The 21,593-nt window shown below is 37.7% G+C and overlaps 1 protein-coding gene across 5 annotated transcripts in view; it reads right to left on the bottom strand.

Annotated features, from left to right (window-relative positions):
- Positions 1-21,593, bottom strand: part of nrxn2a (neurexin 2a) — a 134,264-nt gene that overhangs the window by 100,582 nt on the left and 12,089 nt on the right. For 4 of the 5 annotated variants that reach the window (XM_042008451.1, XM_042008455.1, XM_042008452.1 and 1 more), the window contains exons 2-5: positions 8,828-9,918; positions 7,167-7,187; positions 1,875-1,904; positions 1,621-1,632 (exon numbers count right to left, since the gene is read on the bottom strand). In XM_042008451.1, the coding sequence (XP_041864385.1) occupies positions 1,621-1,632; positions 1,875-1,904; positions 7,167-7,187; positions 8,828-9,530 (766 nt within the window). In that variant the 5' untranslated portion in view covers positions 9,531-9,918. The remainder of the gene's footprint in view (positions 1-1,620; positions 1,633-1,874; positions 1,905-7,166; positions 7,188-8,827; positions 9,919-21,593) is intronic. The other variant, XM_042008454.1, reaches the window with a different exon arrangement.

Below are 21,593 nucleotides of genomic sequence, written 5' to 3'. Positions count from 1 at the left end.
GAGACACATGCACCACCAGCAATCTCCTTAAGTCTGCATCTATCTGTTAGATCATATCGGAACACTTTTCCAAGTATTCCCCCAGGCTAAAGCTGGAACATTGCTAATATTTAATGCTTGTTAAAACATTTTAACATCTGAATGGAACTTTGATATTTCGTGTATATGCCATGATGTCATGATACTAATTGGAGGGCTATTTCTATAAATCATACTTCCATAATCAATTACCAACATCTTTTTCATTTTAATGTATAAAATTGGGCAATTACATTTAGACTTCAATTCATGACAAATCACATTGTGGGTGGCTTTAGGACACGCTTACAGTATAATGTACTGAATATTTTATGTAGCAGTGTTTTTCTAATACAGCAGACATTGTTAATCATTGTACAAATGAGGCAATGATGGCAGACAGTATATCTAACCACATTGTTCAGTCAAAACTGCCACAGGCCTAATAAAGACTCATTTTTATGTCTAAACATGTACAATTTTGTCCCAGAATAGGTAAGCATAGCCTTAATCTCTCATGTCATACTCATGTACAGCCTCAAGCTGCATCATTTGTAGTTTCGAGCGTAATGATTCTGTAAAGTGTTCGCTTAAGCCTTTTTTTTATCTACTCTAAATGGCCCCAATATCAGTGCTATAAGTTCGACACAAAAAAATGTAGATCAAAACGCTCAGGGCGCCACCACACCCTCTTCATTCGGAGATTGTGTGAATAACATAAAAATGACAGACAAAGCTATTTCAGTTCACAGCTGTAGATTATTCCGAATCATTTCTCTGGACAGAATGGGCTGAAAAAAATACATCTTAAAAAAAGCCACTGACACAGGAGCTATAATGATAACCCAACAACAATGCTTTTCTGATCAGATAAGTAATTTTCTCGAGGACTTGGGCCGACGTATTATTCTGTCAGAATGGGTCATCGAAGCTGTGTCTCAAGGGGGTTTAGAGACAACACAGATTGCCATGGAGACAGGATGAAGACCTTTATCTGAATTTTACAGCAAATGATCGAAACTACAAAGCATCCAGTATATTTTTACAGTATATAGCAGCCCTCATTTAGCTTCAAGCCCAACTATCGAGTCAAACACCATTTTTATATTTCATCGACTTTTGAAGAAGGTGCGTGTTTCCTTCCAATGTTTTTACATCACAGTTTAAATCAGTATTTTCATAGGAATGTTTTTCAGAGTCAGAAAAATGATGAAGAATATCTTGGTCATGTGTTCGTATTACTGAGAGTCCTTTATCAGCAAAACATAGTTAAAATGTCTATTCTGTGAGTGTTTTTAATCCCCCACTGATCAATGTGCAGTGAAGTGATAACACATGTAAAATCAGACACAACCTCGACACACACACACACAGAAAAAAAGCAAAAAAAATAAAAATAAAAATAAAAATAAAATAATCCCTTGAATGAAATGTTTATCTAAACTGACTATTTGTACAAAAAGGAAAATGAACTGCTTCCTGTGGAGACCTGTGAGGTACTTTTGGAATAGGATACCTTTTACTCTTTATTACTGACACCTGTTTCCTTTGCAAATACCATGAAACCAAACCGAAGAGGTGCTATGAGCATAAATGCATTACCTTGGCGAAAAACTGCAGAGGTCAAAGGTGATGTTCCAGAAGCTCAGTCAGTGGTCAGGACAAGGGTTTGACGGACAAAAATTGAGTGAATAGTGAGCATAACATGAAAGGAAGCAAAAAAACGAATAGGCAAGTATATGAAAAAAGAAAGAGGAGAGGAAATATTAGTGCAGCACAGTTAACTGAATGATCTTAGGGGAAGGGTAATGTGTTCAGGTGGCTGGGAGGGAAAAGCAAACCAATAGACCCCATACCTTGGCGGTTTAACATCAGGTGCGCCAGACCTTGAGGGAAAGAACAGAAAAAAGGATACGAAAACAGGAAGTTCATAAAGAAGTTCGGGAGAACAAAAGCATTGTCACAATGTTGGACTGCAGTTTGTGACAGACATCCTGGGGTAGGTACGGATGTCAAAGTTTGAACTAAAATATAAAGGGGAAATCAAACTCAAACAGACAAACATCTCAAGGGAGGAGAGGGAAGGCAAGGAGAGAAAAAAACATCTTGAACGGTGCAACCCTTACAGGTAGTTGCTCACACAGATGCTTTTTTCTAATGGAACACATATTGTATGTTTACTTGATGTAGACAGCGTTTGAGATGTATCAGGTATACATAGAACCTGTTTTATATTGGAAACACCTAACATAAAAAAAAAAAATCACGTGGGGATGCTAGTTCAGTGATTTTTATGATTTTCTAATGTGCTCTATGTGCTTTTTGACTCATCCCTTTTTCTACACTCATGCGTTTTTTGCAACTGAGTGTACAGATAACCCAGCTGAGACTTTTTAACCGGCTATGTGGCAGTTACTCTATAAAAGGGGCAGAAGTGACACCATTCCCTTTCCTTTAAACCTTTGGTGACCTGCATTCATATTTTCTCAGAGGGTTTACCTTCTGATGCTGTAAGTTTAGAGGGTGGAGACTTTATATGGTAGAAGGCAAAGGTGCTCAGATGAAAAATGTGGAGGCTTTGCTGTGGAGAGGTCAATAGCACTAATCGACCCAATAACACTCAACTGCATCTCAATTTTCAAACAATAAAAACCATTATACTCACACTTGGTGTAAAATGGGACATTCTAGTATTCCTGATAAATACAGCATTGCAGTGGTCTCCCATACTTAAATGTATGTCAGCTTATGTCCTTCCCTCACTGTACGGTAGTAAGCATATACAAAGTAAAATCTAGACAAATATCTCAATAGGTCAGCCAGAAATTCTATAGTATAGCTCACCTGCTCCTTCTGTGGGGCTGACACAATGCGACACTTCTGCTGTGCACATGAGCCCCACTGTGCCAGCCAACACAAACAGCTCATCAGTGCATCAGCACTCTAAGACACTAGCACTGTGCAGCAAGTCACTTATATTACTCACACTTCCAGTGCCACTTCAACCATTAGATAAAACCCTATGAAAGGACAGGTCGCTGTTGCACAAATGTGTTCACATGTATCACTGAACAAGGCTATTAATGCTGCAACTCTTAGTGTGGAATGGACATGATTACCCCTGGGAGGGTCCTTGCCTGCCAACACGTAGGCTTTTGATAGAGTGTGCCATTGCAAAGTGACTGGATTCATCCACATCCCAGTCTGCATAGCAGACAAAGGGCTGTTGTGTGCACCCACATTGCAGATAGGTGATCCACAAGACAGGCCAATGTACACATCCATCCAGGATGGATCAGAAATCATCTGATTCATTCATTATGTTTTTTTCAATTTATTTACTTTTTGCAAACCTCAGATTATGTAAAAAATGTTTTTTTCCCCCTGGGGAGAGTCTCTTAAACCCATTTATGTTTTCTTATGTACCCTCACACAACTAAAAATGACAAAAACACAAAAGTAACTGACAGAACTTCTAGCCATGGTTAAAACAATGGTCTCAAGCAGTAACTTTCTCTTCTGATAAATCCTTAACCTCTTTATGTGCAGTGCTGCTACCTGCATGTTGCCAGGGCATTTACTTTCTGCATCAAAGACTGTCATCAAAGGACACATTTTGGGTATCTCAGAGGTTTTGAAATGGTAACATTTACCTTTCTGTGTTATGCACAAAATAGATTCATTCCAACTGTCTCATTCTTACCTGCTGTCACCAGATGTAAAAGGACAAAGGTGATGTCAGTATGTCTCCTTTTGACCATCTTTTTGTTCTGGAGCTGGACTAAAGTAGTTTTGACCAAAAGATTAAGCTGCTATGACGACTCCACACTGTGCACTGGGATCAGAAAAAACTGACCGGCATCCCTGACTAATACACACAAACGCTGGTAGAAAACAGGTCAAGGCAGGCACTTTGCTAGCATCTCAGTCAACATAGTAATCTTTGACAATATATGTATTTCTAAAGACCTGACGAAAAGTGGATTAGGAGTGGTGTCATTACTGGCCTTTTATAAAGACACCCAACTATTGAATATCTGCATCCTACTCGGCTGTTCCCTACACCCAAATCTCAATGTGTGGAAATGCAGAGATAACAGGCTCAGACCTGTTTAGAGGGGAAAGGCTGTATGGAAATAAGCTGCCCTTTCCACTGGTAATCTATGAGCTTTCTACTTTTAAAAAAAAGAGGCAACCTAAACAGCTGACTGAAACTGAAGTGAAAATGTAAGTGAGCCACTTAGGATCCCTTTGAATTGACTTATTCTAAAAACAAATTCATTTTAATAGTAAAAAATGAAAACAAACACTGTCAAAGTGCACCGAATTAGGAAGGGCTCGGAATAGGCTTATTTTATCTTGTAGATGTTATTGCATTTTATCCTGACACTCCTTAATGGGTTGTAAAGTCTTCAAAGATTGTTTCATTGTGCTTACACACCCTTAATCCCATCTATATCCATATCCATAACTTGTAAAATGTACAGCACTGAAAAACTGTTACTGAACAAGTCAAGCCATCAATACTGCACTTTTACTTGCATCCTTGTTAACGTTAAAGCTGCCTGAAGAAAAGAGTGCTGCACTTTGATTGATGAATGTTTAAATCCACAAAGAACAGAGCAGCTGAAGCTTTCTGACCTGTGGGATTAGTTTGAATTAACACTTAGAAAGTATTTCTACGTGAAATTCTGCTTATACCTCTTAAATCATTTTTCAGAGGATCATTTTTGAGTTTTCCCTGCTTTTATTCTGTGTAACTGGGGAAGATTTTGCAAGTATATCAAGTGAAATAAAGTTAATATTAAATTTTATTGGAAGAGGAATTTTCTTTTTGGTATGATTATACAGGGGAACAGGGGAAAAAAAGTCTAGATTTTATTCTCCTTAACTTTTTTTTGGTGGTGCTGAGCCTCCATAAATACACCTAATGGGATGTGCATAGCTATCCTTGAACATCTAATTAAACAATTAAAGTTAAAAACAGATGCAGATGTTGAAAAACCTCTCAGTCATTATTGTGACATTAATTAGCAGGCATCTAAGTAGAGTGAGGCGCTGCCGGAGGATTAGGATTTGCCAAATTTGCTTTTCTATGAAAAGTATAGCATTAGCCTGTTGTAATGAGGGATTAGACCAAGGTCAATGCTGCTGAAAGATGCAAACCCATCAGGACCAAAAGTGTCCTTTCCTTCCAAAAAGTTCTGCTCTGGCTTTGTCATCCTTGTAGTCCTTAGGGTGTCATTAAAGTGTGCTTACGCATGAAAATTTGACAGAAAAGAAAAAGCAAAACAATGACAACTTACACTGTATGCACTTGTGTGTATTGTAAGTTTTTTTATGCCTTGTGCTTGAGTGATTTCTCTTGCTCCGTATCTGCCTTGTGAGGTGGCTGTTCTTATCTCTTGTTCACAGACCTCAGAAAACGTCAGAGGAAGCTGCACTGTTTTGCCATCTGAGCATGCCCCACTGTGGCCTTTGTCCGCGCAGATCAATGCGAGCCCACGTGCTGCATACTGTAGATGAACAACTCAAAAGACTCACCTGCTGTGCCAAAGGTTTTCACCGGCTTAAAGCAGTTCCTCAGACAAATAAAAAGATTATTCCTGCACCACTTAAAACACACAGCCAAGACCAAATATAGCATTTGGGTTACCATCTTTGTCATCTCTGGGGGGGAGTGGGAGATTTAGGTAGCACATATTAGTCTGTTTCAGCTGATGCAAGGGCAACAGAGAAGAGACTTGCTCCCGGATAGCACATGGAATGATATGAAGGACAGAAAAACCGGCTTCTGGTGGCTGTGATTTTTCTGTTGTCATTGTTGTTTTCATGCATTCTGCATTGGGAATTGTCTCTGTGTCAAGCTTTAATCCAATAAACATCCTGATGTGCTCTCTTTGCAGCATGTCATTTAATAATGCTTGCGTGTTTGCTGAAAGCATAGCCCTGCCATCTTTGCTCATGTTACAAATGATTAATGCTTGGTTTTGGAAACAGTGCAGACATGAAACCGGTTAACTGGTACCGAAAAGTAAAACCACATACCACACTTACTAACTCTTGAATGCCATAATAAGCACAAAATCTACACTTAAACCTGCTGAGCAAATTTATACATCAAATATGTGTGTGTTGTTAAAACCATTCTACACTAAAGTATTCATATTCTGTAGAGCTATGTTAGGAGACTACACATGAAGACAATATCATTTTGCAGTTTTCAGTCTGTTTTGCTGTCATATGCCAAATGTGAGAGAGAACAGGTGTGTTTGTGTGTGTGTCTGCGCATCTTGTGTCAGTAACAGTGATTTATAATGTGCAGTGGTGCAGCGCACCTTGTGCTGGTCTCCTGGGCCTGTTGGCTGCCCTTTCACCAGAACCAGCAGTCCTTACTGGGGAGATGGATGTGTCGCTCTGATGCCGACTAAACAAATCGCCCTCTTTGCATTCAATCTTCATTTCAGCTCAGTGTGTGCACTTCATTAGAAACCAAGCTTGTTTAACTTTGGTCAGTTTAAAATTAAGAGAGATGCCTCTCTTTGTGTCAAAGGAGATTTTTTTTTTTCGTGAAGAAGAAACAAACCATTGCAGATCTTACTACAATATGTTGAATGTTAAGGTCCCAGCAATCTGTCATGTTGTGCCAGAGGGGTTTTATGTTAATACAATACAAATACTGACCTTAGTGCGCACTGATATATAAGACTAAGTAAACCTTATAACAGTAATTAGGAGGAGAAAAATATACACAGAAGAGAGGAAAAACATAGATTTCATAAATAATGAAAGAGCATCTCTGTGCTGTCATTTTCTCTGCTATGCAGTATCTGAACACTACTCGTATTATGTGACACCCACGTACTTTGCAGACCTTTAGTCACCTTGAGCACACTTATTATATATACAATGAGCATTCAGCACATTAGACACTTTTCCCTTTGTGACCTTGTGACCGGTGATAGTACATCTCCGTTTGGCTTAATTTGTTGGATGTCGGAACTGCAGTCCAAACTGACAATAACAACCTTATAATAACCAAACACACTCTCACACACTTGCGCTGTGGCAATATTCTTTGCAGTTAAGAGAATACCAAAAACAAACTATACTTCATGTTACGTTCATTCTCCAATGCATTGTCTTACCTTGAACTTCTCTCTGGATAGCTGCAGGAAAGCAAAGAAAAACAAATATTTTTAATGTTGACAGTAGAAGATATTAATCTGTGGCCATTTTGTTTTTTGCTTTTCATTTACAGTAACATCAGTGTTTTCATCATGTTTTGCTCCACCAGTTTTCTTTGTAACAACAGACATGCTGAGCGATGCAATTCAGTAAATACCAACATCGGATTTAATAGAATATATTCAGTGGATATAACTTAATTTTGATCAAGTTGTTTTTAACACTCATCTTAAATTAGTCAAAACAGTTTGGGCACAATACTATATACTTCTATTAAAGACAACAAGTTAGAGGTAATCTATGGAATGAAACTTTGCACTTTTAGTTCAATATAGTGTTGGTACTAGTTTTCCTCAATAGCTTTTGAAAGTACCTTTTTATTTGGTTGATCAATAGTTCTCATGACAAAAAAATATAAGGATTTCAGTAGGAGGTATGTATTTTGTATTTGACAAAAACTCTGTCATTTTCAATTCATAAAAAAAATGTCTCTAAAGGTATTTTGTTTTGTTTTTTTCTTCTTGTTTTATAACGAATAACACACAAGTACTTAGGAAGAATAATAATTTGAAAAACACCTTTTGTCAAACCTCATATCAGTAGTAATATACCTTTGGTCATAGTTTCAGTATACAGGCATAATGTTATAGACAGAAATACTGTTTAATTGTTATAATGTCAATTTATGGTAAAAATGAATGATTTTAATTAATGTTGGCCAGTTGCATGTACTATCAAGTTAATGCTAAGTGCATTTCATTCTTTCATTTTTTAAGCCACATCAACAACTGGTTTCATACAAAGATAATGTTTCTTGCACAAGCTCATGTTACAACATACTAAGATTTACCAAATTAAGTAAAGCTCTACAAACTCAAATCATTCCAGTTAACTACAGTTTCTAAAACTTAATTTTGAGTCGTCGAGTTGGCATCATGTACGTGTTTCAGAGTTAGAGACATGTAAAAACTCATTATTAAGCACCTTTCCTCCTTCTTGTGAAGATAACTGCTTCACAGAACAGCCTGTAAGTACTGCTGGAGCATACTTTGACTTTGATAGCTGTTAAGTGGACTTTATTGATTATGCTCTGGAGCTCAATGAGTGTATGGAGTGTATGTTTAGAATAGGATATTAATAACACATTTGATTATTTTATGAGCAAAACATTTGCAGTAGCTGATAGCATTGACAGTAAAATGGCATTTTGAGGCTACAAAGATAATTCTGAAACAGTATTTCATAAAGTAGGCCTAATATAATGACAATAATGTATCTTGGTAATACCTTAGTGTCTCTTAAATGTTTTTGAATAAATACTCAAGTTATACTATTGACTAACACTTGGAATGAAATATATTCTTTTGTTGTAAAGGTTGTTCTGTTTGACCTTTTAGCTGTAGTGGCTATTATTTGCAAGTGTTAGTTAAACTGTCGTAATGTTAAACTGCATTTCAACACCTATTATCTTTAAAAACTGTTTTGCCTTAAATTTTTCACAGTTACTGTCACTATCAATACACAATGCACATGGCTTCATTTATAGAATAAGAATACAGAGTTTGTCTCTTTGCTAAAATAATAAATGATACTGCAAGCAGAGGGATGATCCATTCCTTACCTTCATGGCAGTACCTTCCTCTGTAGCTGGTATTGATACAGTCACAGAGGATCTCTCCTTGGCTGACAGAGCAAAGGCCTTTGTTGCTGCAGGGAGAGTTTGTGCCACATATGTACTCCAAATCATTATGCACAGCTTGACCATCCAGCAGAACTGGTAGCGCCTCCCCCACTTTTAAATTAGCTATAAAGCCCTGAAATGGTGGCTCGTATTTTACTGTGCTGGAAGTAAGTGCAGAGAGGCGCACATCAGGTGAAATCCCCCCAACGTAGAGGTCACTCGCCACAACCATCTCTTTTCTCTTCGACTTCACCTCTGCGACTTTCTCCTCATTGTCCACCACCAGTCTGGTCTCTCTGTAGTTACGAGCAAGAATGACTCTGTGCCATCGTTGATCGTTGATATGCGTTTCTGTGTGCAGGGAGGCTGGTTCTGCACAATGGATAGTGAAGCGCATCTGGACTCTTCCCCCAACAATCAAAAGCTCCAAGAAGTCGCAGTTTCCCCCGTCATCTAGATAGAGCACCAGGGCTTTGCTGATGTTGGTTTTTATGATAAAGCTAAGCTCACCTGTTGTCTTAGCATCCCACTGACCATACCGTGTCCACTGACCAGGTATTCCCTCATATTCCAAAGCTATTCCCGTTAGCACCAAACCGGCTAAGAACAAAATCCAGGATACCTTGCTTTTACAGCTGCCCATGTTGGTTGCTATCTGCTATCTACAGTTGGCTCCTGCGTGGTTTCTAATCCTATCAGAAGTTATGCAGTCTTTAAGTTTTTCCTTTCTTTATTTAAATCACTGCAAAATTAGCAGAAATGAGACTGCAACTCTCATGTGCAGTACAGGAGTTTGTTTATCCTTGACTGTCTATCTTGATTCTTTTTGCCATCTCTTAGCAATTGAGACGCATTGCAGAATGGTTTGCATTTAGAACAAACAATACAACTAATCCACAATACAGTGTGCTTCCTCGTCTTCGCCATCCAGTGTCTTGGCCTCCATTCAGCACTGTTCCTATCAGTTCTCCATGGGTTAGCTAGGCATGTAGCCTAGGCTCAGTCTCCTCTCTTGTCAGCATCCCAATATCCTAAGACAGAAAAATAAAGTGTAATGAATAGCTGGAAGCATTTTGACTCACTGATTCCACAAAAAAGGTAAATAATCTGCATTCATTATGAATAACATGGCAAATGAATTACAAAATCTAACAAATAATTAAGGAGGGAATTATGGAGATGAGTGTAATAGATTCTGAAGTCTGCATTCAGCAGAATAACATTATTATGACAGGATGCTTTCAAAAACTATCATATCAAGATTTTTGCAACAGCCCCTCAAACATGATGCTTTGGTGAAGTAAAATCTTAAGCCTGGCACCCCATCTGACGTCTCAGTATGCAGGCAAAAAGAGAAACTAGTCGGAGACCTGTGCTGATTTCCAAGAAGCTGTTGGGAAAAGGCTGTTTCATAAGCACCCCCAAAGATGTTTTGGCGCAAGCCTTGGCCTCACTAACTTCAGTGGTGTTGAGCCCCTTAAGCCCTCAGTGCTCCCTGGACTCAAACTAAGACGCTACAACTAAGCAAAAGGAAAAGGCCTATGTTATAAACAAACAAGAAAACAAAAAATTCAATACATTGTGACACCAAAGGAGGGTGTGCCTCACAAGCTTGAGGACACAAACAAACTTTTGTGCCAGGCTTTGGGTGTTTTGGGAGTGTGCATTGATGCATTATAGCCATTCAGGCTAAATGACCTGCTGTCAAACTGTAATGATATTGCAAAAGGTAAAAATAGTTTTTAAATACAAAGCGCAGCTTTTATTTATTTGTCTTCTCCTAGAGAGTAAAGCCGTTATTGAATTCATTTAAAAGACTAGAATTTTCTGTGTACACACAGCTTGACACATCACATCTTTCTGCTAAAGACACCACTGTCGCCTAAATCCTGCTATAATGTATCCACATAAAAGAGAACCATTATGTGATACAATTAAGTGATCAAAATTAAAATCAACAGCCACTATTAACTATATTTTGTGCCAAAGAGGGGTGCGTCCATAATATGCTATTTATCACCCATTTAATTAAACTCAGAATATATTTGATTAACAAAGCAGGTTACAAAAAAAAGACTTTTCCACTTAACATTCACAAAGGAATAAATTGCAGCACTTAAGCGTTAAGGAACTGATCCACTCCAATCTAATCAATCAGTCACTAACAAATACAGACTGCTGCCAATAACTGGTGGAGCTCTACGGTTTACAACACAAAGAAAGGCTAAATCTGAGAGCAAAACTGAGCTTTTGGTCATTTGACAACACTTGTTGACAAGGGTCAGAAGTATTTCATGCAAATTTAGCCCAATTACTTCCATTGCCACATAAAGAAATATAACATGATGAATCTAGTTGGAATCACAGCCTCTGTTGGGTATCCTGCTGACGATTGCCTGCGACGGGTGGGTTTATTTGCTAAAGGTAGATGTCACAAGACAGGGTTCATCCCGGCAAATAAATCAAAGTTTCCCCTAAAGTATCAGAAGGCTGCAGGCTGGAAGAAAACCCTTCTGATAGACGGTTTTATCATGGGAATAGCTGTATCCTGGAAGGTCATAAAAACTGACACTTTTCTCACAGGATGAATTGCAGTTTGCCAGGGTCAGGTATGGTGTGTGAAACGGGTCTCAGATTCTGCTAGGGCTGTACGATCAGCTGCAGTTTTTATGGATTTTGCAAAATAGCACATTAGTATTTTTGTACATAAGAAAGCCTTAGGAGCTTCTCCGCTTTGTAGCATCAAAACATGATGACTAATTGCCAGCAGGTCCCATTTATACTAATAGAAGCAAGAAGATATCATAAGACATGAATAAAAGCAAAGCCATAATTTGGAGGAGAATAAGACAAATACATGTTTTCTACTACTTGCAGAATATACAGAGCATAAAACAACTGCACAGCAGTGCCATTTGCATTATAAAGATCTCACTGAAGCTATGTTAATAAAAAGGGTTACATTACATTTCTAAGATTTTAATATAATGAGGAATTGTTTTAAAACCCTTAGAACAAATGGAAGTGTTTTGCTTGCATTCTGTTTGTGCTTCTTTATCTCTGTTGTTGACATTTCTTTGATGTTTCCTCAGTGATAACTATCTCTCCTCATTCACACAGTTACACTGAGGCACAGTTAGGCCAATATAGAGAGGTGCAGATGAAACATACAAGGGTTTATTTCCCACATGGGCTTTGAGATGCAAGTCAGGGGCTGTAATTTCACTGTGCTAGTAAAAACTTTAAAGCTGATTCAGCTTGCATTCTGAACATATACAGTAAATGTAGGTCCTGTCATAGTGTTTTGGGGGAAATGTACGTATTTTGAAATCCTGCTAAAATTGAGTATTCTCTCAAAGATGACTCACAGTAACACAGAAAAATTTACGCTTTTTTTAAGATGATGTAAAGTAGCTTCACTAAAGTGGCAATAATGAACCCTTTTTTGGACAATCTAAGCCTGACTGCACAGCTTGTTGCATCAATAGTACTGCTCTATTCCTGACTTTATTTAAAAAATAAATAAAGAAAGAAAACAGCTTAGAATTCTTCAAAGGAGGATGTTAGGAGAAATCCCAAATTGGGGTCCTTAGTGTTTATGAACCAGGGTCAGCCACTATAATCATACTACAACAAGCACTTCATTTATAAGATGTTTACAGTTGATGTTGTAAAATGGAGCTGAGTTTCCTGTTCATTTAATATCTTTCCTCACTGTTTAACATGTACTGTCTTCATTAAAGAGAACCGCCTAGGGTTATAAATTAATCTCATGTAAGTAGAGGCATGTACCAACCCCGGCAACACAACCAAATGCAAGTCTGTCTGCGGTCACGAATAAATGCCTACAATGATAAAGTTCATCCATTCTGCTGCCTTGTGTTAGGTTAAAATGACAAAACATGATCACAAATAGCTGACATGCATACAAGCTAACAGAAAATATCCTTAAACTAAGAACATTAATTGTAATTTGAAGAAATGAAGATGACTAAAGATAATTTTTAAAATAGCGCACAAATACAGTCCCAGCACTGTTTTAGCTTATTCTGGAACTGAGCTTTCTCATCTACACCAGACATTGAATGTGTTCATAGTGTTTTTTACTGGCTGCATTACACAGTGGTGTGAAAAGCCAGATGTTGTACTTTCCAGAAACTTTAGACCATTTAAAATCAGGAATAATGGTATTTGTTTTCAGACAGCCTCTCTTGGAAAACATTCACCCTGTTAATATAGAAAAGAAAGAAACAGATAAGCGAGGAATGTAATACAGTAAAGGCAGATTAAGAGAGAAATCCTGGATGGGTTCTCTGCACAGCTGTGCACAGCTGGACTTCAGTGGTGTTAAATCTGGCCCCATTCACAAGCAAAATGCTCCCCTTTTTTGTGTCCTTAATCCATATGAAAAACTGATGAGGATGATTGACAAGATACTTTCAAAAGACTGGGAAGCCCTGTATGTTGCTCCCCTAGAAGTACCTTTTATTGCAAGGTGCTGGGACGGGTCACTGAAAACATTAGTGCTGCAGGGTAGCCATCTCATACCATTTTGGCCAGCCAATTTATACCTGCTTGATTGATATGTTCTTTTAAATGGAACATTTAAGTATTAGACCAAGATTTTCATGAAAAGCACTGGATGGCTGAAAAGAATTATCATGGTTGAGCTGCTGTTCTAAGAGTCTACCTACAACACAGAGGAAAAACAAGGGGTGGGCAGATGGGCTGAAGGTTCAGCAATTACTGACTGTACATGTGTAGACGTCACACAGAGTAAACATAGCAGGGAACAGGACTGAACCATTTTTCTTGATTCCTCTGCCGACGGCAAACAACAGGGATCGTGGAGTGATACTCAGTAACGTGTCAGTAAACACAGTGTTGATCTTAAAGACTCGCTCTGCAAAAACTCACATAAACTGAGTTAACAGGTTATAGAGCAAAGCAGAGGTGGATGGGGAAGAAACTAAAATAACCAGATTACTTAACAGCTAAAAGGTGCCTCTCAGATCTAACAAAAATAAATGCATGCTGTCTTTATATGTATATTTCTACAACTGAAAACACTTGCAATTACTGTAGGAGAGAGAGGGGTTACAATAAAATATTTTCCATGTGCCACTGCAGCACCCACCATATGCATGTGATGCTCTAATACTGTTTAAAATGCAGCAGTGTGTTTGATTTAATCATATATGGCATCTGCGACTGCTTGTCAAGGAGGCATCTTACAGCTTTGGTATATAGACAGTGTATGTAGGAGACATAGCTCAAGGTCTTTTTGTCTTGCAGCATGCCTCCTCTGTATGCATTGGTTTCTGTTTAATGCTTCAATAATCTGCAAACCTTCTGAAGTTATTCCTTTTAACTACAGTTTATCCAAGCACGCTAGGCTTCCAATAAGAAGAATGCAGCATTTGCACCTCATGGCTATTTTTCTCAAGCTGTTTAGCACTGCTCTTTTCATCCATCATTTTTTCTATTAAAGGACCAGAGGAGGCTGAATATCCAGCCATTCTCTAAATGGGGCCTGCAAGACTATGGATGCATTTCAGATAGGCCAATAGGAGCGAACATAAGGAAAACTCCATTCAATATGCACACCCAATCTACTAGAGGTATGGGTGTGTCATGCGTCTGTGCACTAAGTGAAAGTTGTGCAGCAAGTAATGGCTTCTCTCCACACCTCTATAATCTTTTACCCCTGAATCTTATGGCTCCTAGTCTGATTGATGCTAGAAGCAAAATAGGGCATATCTTTGGATATTAATTATCAATATGAATCACAAACATCTAATGAAGTATTCATAGCTTTTGGGGGCCACATTTGAGTATAAGATTCCCTGAATGTGTGAGAGGATTTTTCACCATGAGCCTAGAAGCATCAAGATGGTGCCAGTGTGTATAGCCTGCTGTCTCTCTCTACGCAACTTTGCTGTTTTTCTGTTTTTTAATTGATTCTCTCATCTTATGTTGACTCACTGTTTGTGTACGATTGCCATACGCTACTAAATCTATGACCACCTTTTGTTAAATTACTGAGATCTGAGCAGGATGGACACAGAAGGTATCCTCCACTACTCTCTGGGATCCCATGCCGTCGGCCGGCCCTACCTTCATGCAAAACGCACTGTCACCGTAGAAGACGAAGTGGAAGGCTAGTGAAACTAAGAGTGCTAGCCTGCTCCTCTGTGAATATTGGACCGGATCGCTGCATCTCGTGGTGTTCACTGGATCTATGTATCTCCTGCATGGTTCCCCTGGTCGGCTTGGATGCGAACGTGCTGACGCGCCTGCGTCCCTACCTCCGCCGGCATGGAATGGGTCCCCACAACCTGCGGGCGCTGTCAGGCGTCAGTGATTGCATACCCAGCTCCAGCTATGGCTAAGATAGCCTTGGTGAACGCCAGATCACTGTCAAGTCTTTAATTTTAAAGAATTTCTTTTTGTGTCACAAGTTGGATTTTCTCTGTGTAATGGAAACTTGTATGACGGTCAGTGAGTTCTCTGCTTTTATTGAACTTTTGCCTCCTAATTGTGCCTACTTCAGCTCCCCAAGGGTGACAGGCCGCGGGGATGGCATGGCAACTGTCTACAGGAAAAAACTTTGCTTGTGAACAACTCTTAATTACACCACCGAACTCAAGCTTTGAGGTGAATTTGTTTGAGCTTGGCACAGCTTCTCAGATGCTATACGCTGTTGTTTACCCAAATATAACAAAGATTTTATCTGTGACTTTGCAGACTTTTTGGTTCATATGGTGCCGATATATGAGTCTTAATTGTCTGTGATTTTAACATTTAAGTGTAACATCTGACGTATGTTTAACCCCTCCACTGCTGCTGTATTTAGTGAACATTCCTTAGAGACCTAGTTAGACTTTTAATACTGTGATTTGATGTTGATTTCTAATCTTAATCTTATTTGTCAGACAACTTTAGATTGTGTTGCTCCACTTGAAAGAAGAATCCTTTAACCCAACTGTGAACCTTGGCTTAATGAGGTAACTCATGGTGCGCCTGTAGAAAAGCTGAACACAAATGGAAAAAATGACACTGACAACTCCTGACTTACTCTGAAACTGGTATTTTCTGAAAAACTTATCAAAAACGTGTCCACTGTCAGGTGGAAAGCACCAAATATCATATAATTGATATTCACAGTAAGCTCAGTAAGATTTGTCCCAGCTTTGCTCTTACAGATGGAGAAATCCTCAATGTCATATAGGTCTTCCATTTTAAACTTCTTAAGATAGAGTCTTAGTTTGATTTAAAAGGAGCAGAAGTGTCTTTTTTTGATGAATCCTCTCAGACAGAACAGTCTGCTGAATCACTCAGTATTATAGCAAGACTGATTACTTTTAATAATAGAGGGAAACAATGACTGTATAGTTTCTGCTTTCTCTGCACAGCTGATTAATCAGTTTGGAATAAAATCTAATCTGGCATAGTGTGGAACAAAGATGGGTTTGACCTATATATGATGGGACAATTTCTTTGATGCAAACTATGGATTAGAAATTAAATACATCTCATGAATTTCGTCTCGGAGCTTGAACGTCTGTTTAAGCCACATTTCTGTTAATTGCTTTCCTTTTTTGCTGCTTATCAGTTTTAAGATATACTTCTGTTAATACATGATGGCAATTCTCTGCTTGTTTGTAAGACAGCAATTAGATGTCTTCAAATAACCCTTAGTCATAGATTTTTAATTTACGCTAAAGGCTTGACCACTTTTAGTCTATAGGTAAAAATGATACCCATGTGTTTTCTTCACTGAAAAACAGCCCAATGCATTACAAATACTGAGTCAAATCTCTGACTAGTCAATAGTTCACACCCATGGTTCATGTATTCACTACAGATGATGCTTTGCATTAAAGTTTTGAAATACACCTGTGCAAATCTTAAACAGGTGAAGCTCTTTGATGCCATAAACACAAACCCTTAACCAGCACATCACAGGCCATTATGTCTTCCATGGGTACAAGGTTTTTGCCTATCCAACATATCAACATAAAACCAAGTCATATATCAGCATATAATAGTGTCTATGCTTAAAAAGCAAATCATCGGGATATTAGACAAAATATATTTAAGCGTCTTTAACAAATATGTGGACATTTGTACAAAGTTATGTGGATATATGAATACAAATCATGAATATTGATGAATCTTTATGTAAGCTCAAATATGTTGTGGCTGTTTTGCAAAAAAAAACAAAAAAACAAAACGAAAAAAAAATAAAACAAAATAAAATCTAAGCATGAACTCTGCTGCACTGAAATTGAAGTTTATAAATAGGCTATGCATGCAAATATGAGCAAGCAAAAAGCAGCTGGGGGGAGGGATGGGGGACTGTCACTCAGGCACTGATATCGCCTGGGGAGCAACAGCAAAGTTACAAGGACAGCACCCGCCCTCCACCCTGCAGCACCCAGGACGAAGCCACAGAAGGCTGCTCAGCTGTGTGGGGTCGCTCTAACAAGCTGCTACCTCAGTCTGGCCCAGCTGAAGCTTTTTACTTTGTTTACTGGGTGCCTATAAAAGCGGTCTTAGTGAGCTGTTGCTGCTTGGATTGAAATAAATTCTTCTTGTATCTGCTCAGGCTAGTGAGTCCTTAGAAAATCCCTACCAGCCATTATAAGGCGCTTCTATATTTTATTTAATCATAAGGCATTAAACCTCTTTTTTTAAATGCATTTTAGATTCCTTTGATATGTATTGCAATATACGTTATGGAAAACAGCATAAAAAAATCACTTAATTTTACCAAGTTTTAATCTCACTGAATGTATTCCTATTTACTTTTAATGCTTAAAACTTGTGCACAGTAATGTTCATGATCACATCACGGCGATGATAAAAGAAACAATGACAGCTCTGTATTAACATGTGCAAAAATTTCTTTCATTTTCATAAAATTTTGTGCTTTCATCCACACAACAGCGATATTAAAAATGTATTCGATTGATCTATTACAAGCTTCTCTTCATACATTTCAAGGCAGAATCCCTCAAAGTAGATCAAACAGGCTGGGTCATTTCACAGATTTCCCTCAAATATGCTGAAAAAAATGTAATTTTCACAGAATTCTGAAATGCACATCCTTTGCATGTTACTCTAAAGATCATTTTGTTGAGCTATGTTCCCTTTGTATAATACTTAAAAGGGTTTTTAAATTCATATCAGAACAAATGCAGCAAATATCTGCCCATTTATACATTTACATCCTGTTATGGATCTAAATGAGTTAAAGCTTTTAAAGTTTCATTTATTTGTGATAATAACCTGTACATCCTGACCTTTTTATTTTGAAGTTATTTAGATATTATCTCCTGGGGACAATGTGATGCTGTAGTGCATGTGCAGGAGTACAACCATTAATAATCTGCATTATTTGCAAGGAAAAAAAGTGGGCTTTGTGTTTATTTCTTTTCAGACTGAACACTATATTTTTATGTTTTGTTGGAGGACTGTGACAAAGCGTTTACATTGTAAATTTACTTAAGGGCACAATGGTTCACTGACAATCAGTTTGATTTATTTTTCTAGTATCTCTGTTTGTATGGTCCTTAGTTATGTTTAATTTTTTCTTATTCTTACCTGCTATGGGGACAATAGATGTAAATGACTAATCTTGCTTATCAGGTATATTAACATAAAGCAGGTGCGCCCAAGTCTGGTCCTTAAGGTCAACTTTTAGATGCAACCCTTCTCCAACACACCTGAATCTAATAGTTGCAGGATAGTAGATTTCGAGGGCTGGAGCTGGGCACCCCCAACATAAAGTGTTTTTGTACAGATAACCATCTACTTTCATTGTCCTGCTTAAATAAACATCTAAAATGAATAAAGTGAAAAATTTTGCTTCCTCCAGCAGTTCTGTTTCAACCCAGAGGTAACTTATTCGCATTAAATGAAAATAAGAAAGTTGGCGAAAGAAGTCAGGACTAAATTTGAATAAATCCTCTAACCCATGGGCTTTTTGTTCATTCTTTCACAGCATGGCCTGGATGGTACTAATCTATGGAGGACTTTCAGCTGACAGACTCCAACTGTGTGGTTTAATTCATTCACTTTTTTCTTTTGTTTAAGAAAGACAGCAAAGATTGGGCTTAAAACTCATATTTCAAAGAACTGCTGCTACATGACAGGATTTTGTTTGTTGCCATGATGACATGTAGCAAATAAAAAAAAGATTTCTTTTTAACAAATGCAGTTGTCCCCCTACCATTATATCAGGGCCAGTCCCAGTAAAGTCAAGTTAATTCTATCCCCTCTTATCGATATCGCAAACGGCATGGTTTCAAAAATAAAAAATAACATGAATAATTTTTTACTGAGAATTTTCTGTTTACTATGCACTCGTAGGCACCATGTGATCTGGATGAATGATACATCGCTCTGAACATTCATCCTAGCTGACCGTTTTGTGTATCATTTAACCCATAAAGTAGAACACAAAGAAATGCACAGAAATGACAAGTAAAACGTGTGTGTGAGTAAGTGGAAGTGTGCATGTGTAAGTCACACACAATGATATTAAATGGTAAAACCACAGGTAATGTCAGGTGGTAGAACTCTAGAAACTGCAAACATTAAAAAGTAAATAGTTATTATGATGATATAGTAACCATTGAGATAAAAAGACAGTAACTGAGTCTTGATTTTAATCTGTTTATACTTCAGTGTTTGACTTGAATCACTTTAGACTTCAGGGTTAATAGCAGATTTACTTCTTAAAAGGTCACTTTGAAGTAATTTGCTGTTTTTGTAGTCCGTCTTGGTTATTTTCCCAAACATGCCAAGCAGTAACTTTACAAAACTGCTGTTTGTTTCTCCATTTCTATTTTCCTATTTTCTCCTGCATCTACAGAATAAAACTGAAGTGCACAACAATGAAAGTCAGGAAATGTCCGAATATATTCATGTAAGCTTTTGCCACATTGCTTACAAATTAAATCCTAAATGGAGCAGAAAGTTAAGTGTTTTATGAAGAAGAAAAAATATGATATTTAAGTGTAATTTTATTTAATATGAGATGACAATAATGTTCATTTTGGGACAGTACATAGCTCTTCTAAAGCTTTTTTTCATTTTTTTTAAAGCTTTGCTTAATGGGTTTATTTTTAAGTATGTTTTCAGTCATTGTGTTTACCTCTTCCGCCCTTATGAGTCAGAGGACATTATAAATTATTTGCATTTCCATCCCCATGATGACAGAATTTTTTTATGTTTGGATGGAGAAGTACGTGCATGCTTCAAGTCTCAAGGTAAGCATATAAATGCTATTGCTTCATATTCCATACATCACTATTTTCTAATTCTTCACAACAAAACTAATGAGCATAGATTTAAATTTGATGGTTAAATGCAACGCAGTTTATTAACAGAAAGAGAGTTATAACATTCCCTCTTTAATCTAGTGTCATCCAATAAACAATGGTTTTCGTCTCTGCAGCATGCATAAGACACTGAGGTGATAGCTGTTGGTCTTTCATGTGCCACCTCTTGTCACTGATTCACTCAGTCGGCATGGGTTTTTTTTGCACCTAACATGAAAGCAAGCAATATCATGCTGCACATGCCGTAATTACTAATGTTGTTTCATGCTGTTTGCATGCAGCTGTACTGCTCTCAGTAATAGTCTTGATATTCACATTTTTCACAGGGCATGACAGTGTCCCGACTTCAAATGTATGCCATGTTGCAAAAAATACTCTCTCGTCCTCTCTCAGCTTTATGAATCTTACATTTTATTCCTTTTGCTTTCTCCTCGGTGCGCAGTCTTTTTTTGGAGTCAACTTCATTGGAGTAACTCAATCTTTTATGATAGGCCTGCTCTCATCTATAGTGGCGGGTGTAACTTGAAACTTTAATTACTGATACATGACATCTTGTACCCCCCCCTTTTTCTTTTTTTTCTGTTTTCTTCGTGGTGGAAACATACCTTCTTCAGAAGGTAGGGTGAGGATAGGAGCTGGGTTATTTTATCTGCAGAGTAGGACTGGTTATTTTTTGTTACTATTAAATAACACATAATAATACAGGTGCTAGTCTATTCAGATGCAAGTCTATATATATATATATAGACTTGCATCTGAATAGACTAGCACCTGTATTATATATATATATATATATATATATATATATATATATATAAAGTCAAATTCTTTGTGAATTAAGCTCATATTATCTTTTGCTTTCTTGAGATTTAAATGAGAAGACTGACAGAGCTCTAATACCAGCATGCTAAATGTGAAGCTTTTCAGCCAGCAAGCAGCCAACTAAGCTGAAGGCAAAGACTGCAAAATATGAAAAGAGACTATTTCTCGGTCAGCAATATATTCCTGGAGTCCCCATTGGTCCCTGTAAAAGGGTAATTTTTTTCTATTTCTTTTACTCTTTGTACAGATTATATATAACATGTAAGTTAGAGATGCATTATAGGCATGGGTGTGAATATTTGGTTACCTGTGGACAGATGCAGTGTAGCTGTGTTCCCTGTTTCCACTCTTTGAGAGAAGATAAGCTAGCTGGCTGCTGGCAGTAGCTTCATTTCTACCGTACAGACATGAGAGTGTTATCAGTCGTCTCATCTAACTCTCAGCAAGACAGCAAATAGGCAAAGCATTTTTCAAAGCTCTGAACTTTTTTTCTGTTTTTGCAGCTGCTTCAGGACTTTGGCTTATTCTGTAAA

This window comes from Melanotaenia boesemani, chromosome 15, assembly GCF_017639745.1.
Source record: "Melanotaenia boesemani isolate fMelBoe1 chromosome 15, fMelBoe1.pri, whole genome shotgun sequence".
Classification (NCBI taxonomy): Eukaryota; Metazoa; Chordata; class Actinopteri; order Atheriniformes; family Melanotaeniidae; genus Melanotaenia; species Melanotaenia boesemani.
The sequence above is the reverse complement of the archived record's forward strand: the minus strand, read 5'-3'. Positions and strand labels throughout refer to the sequence as shown.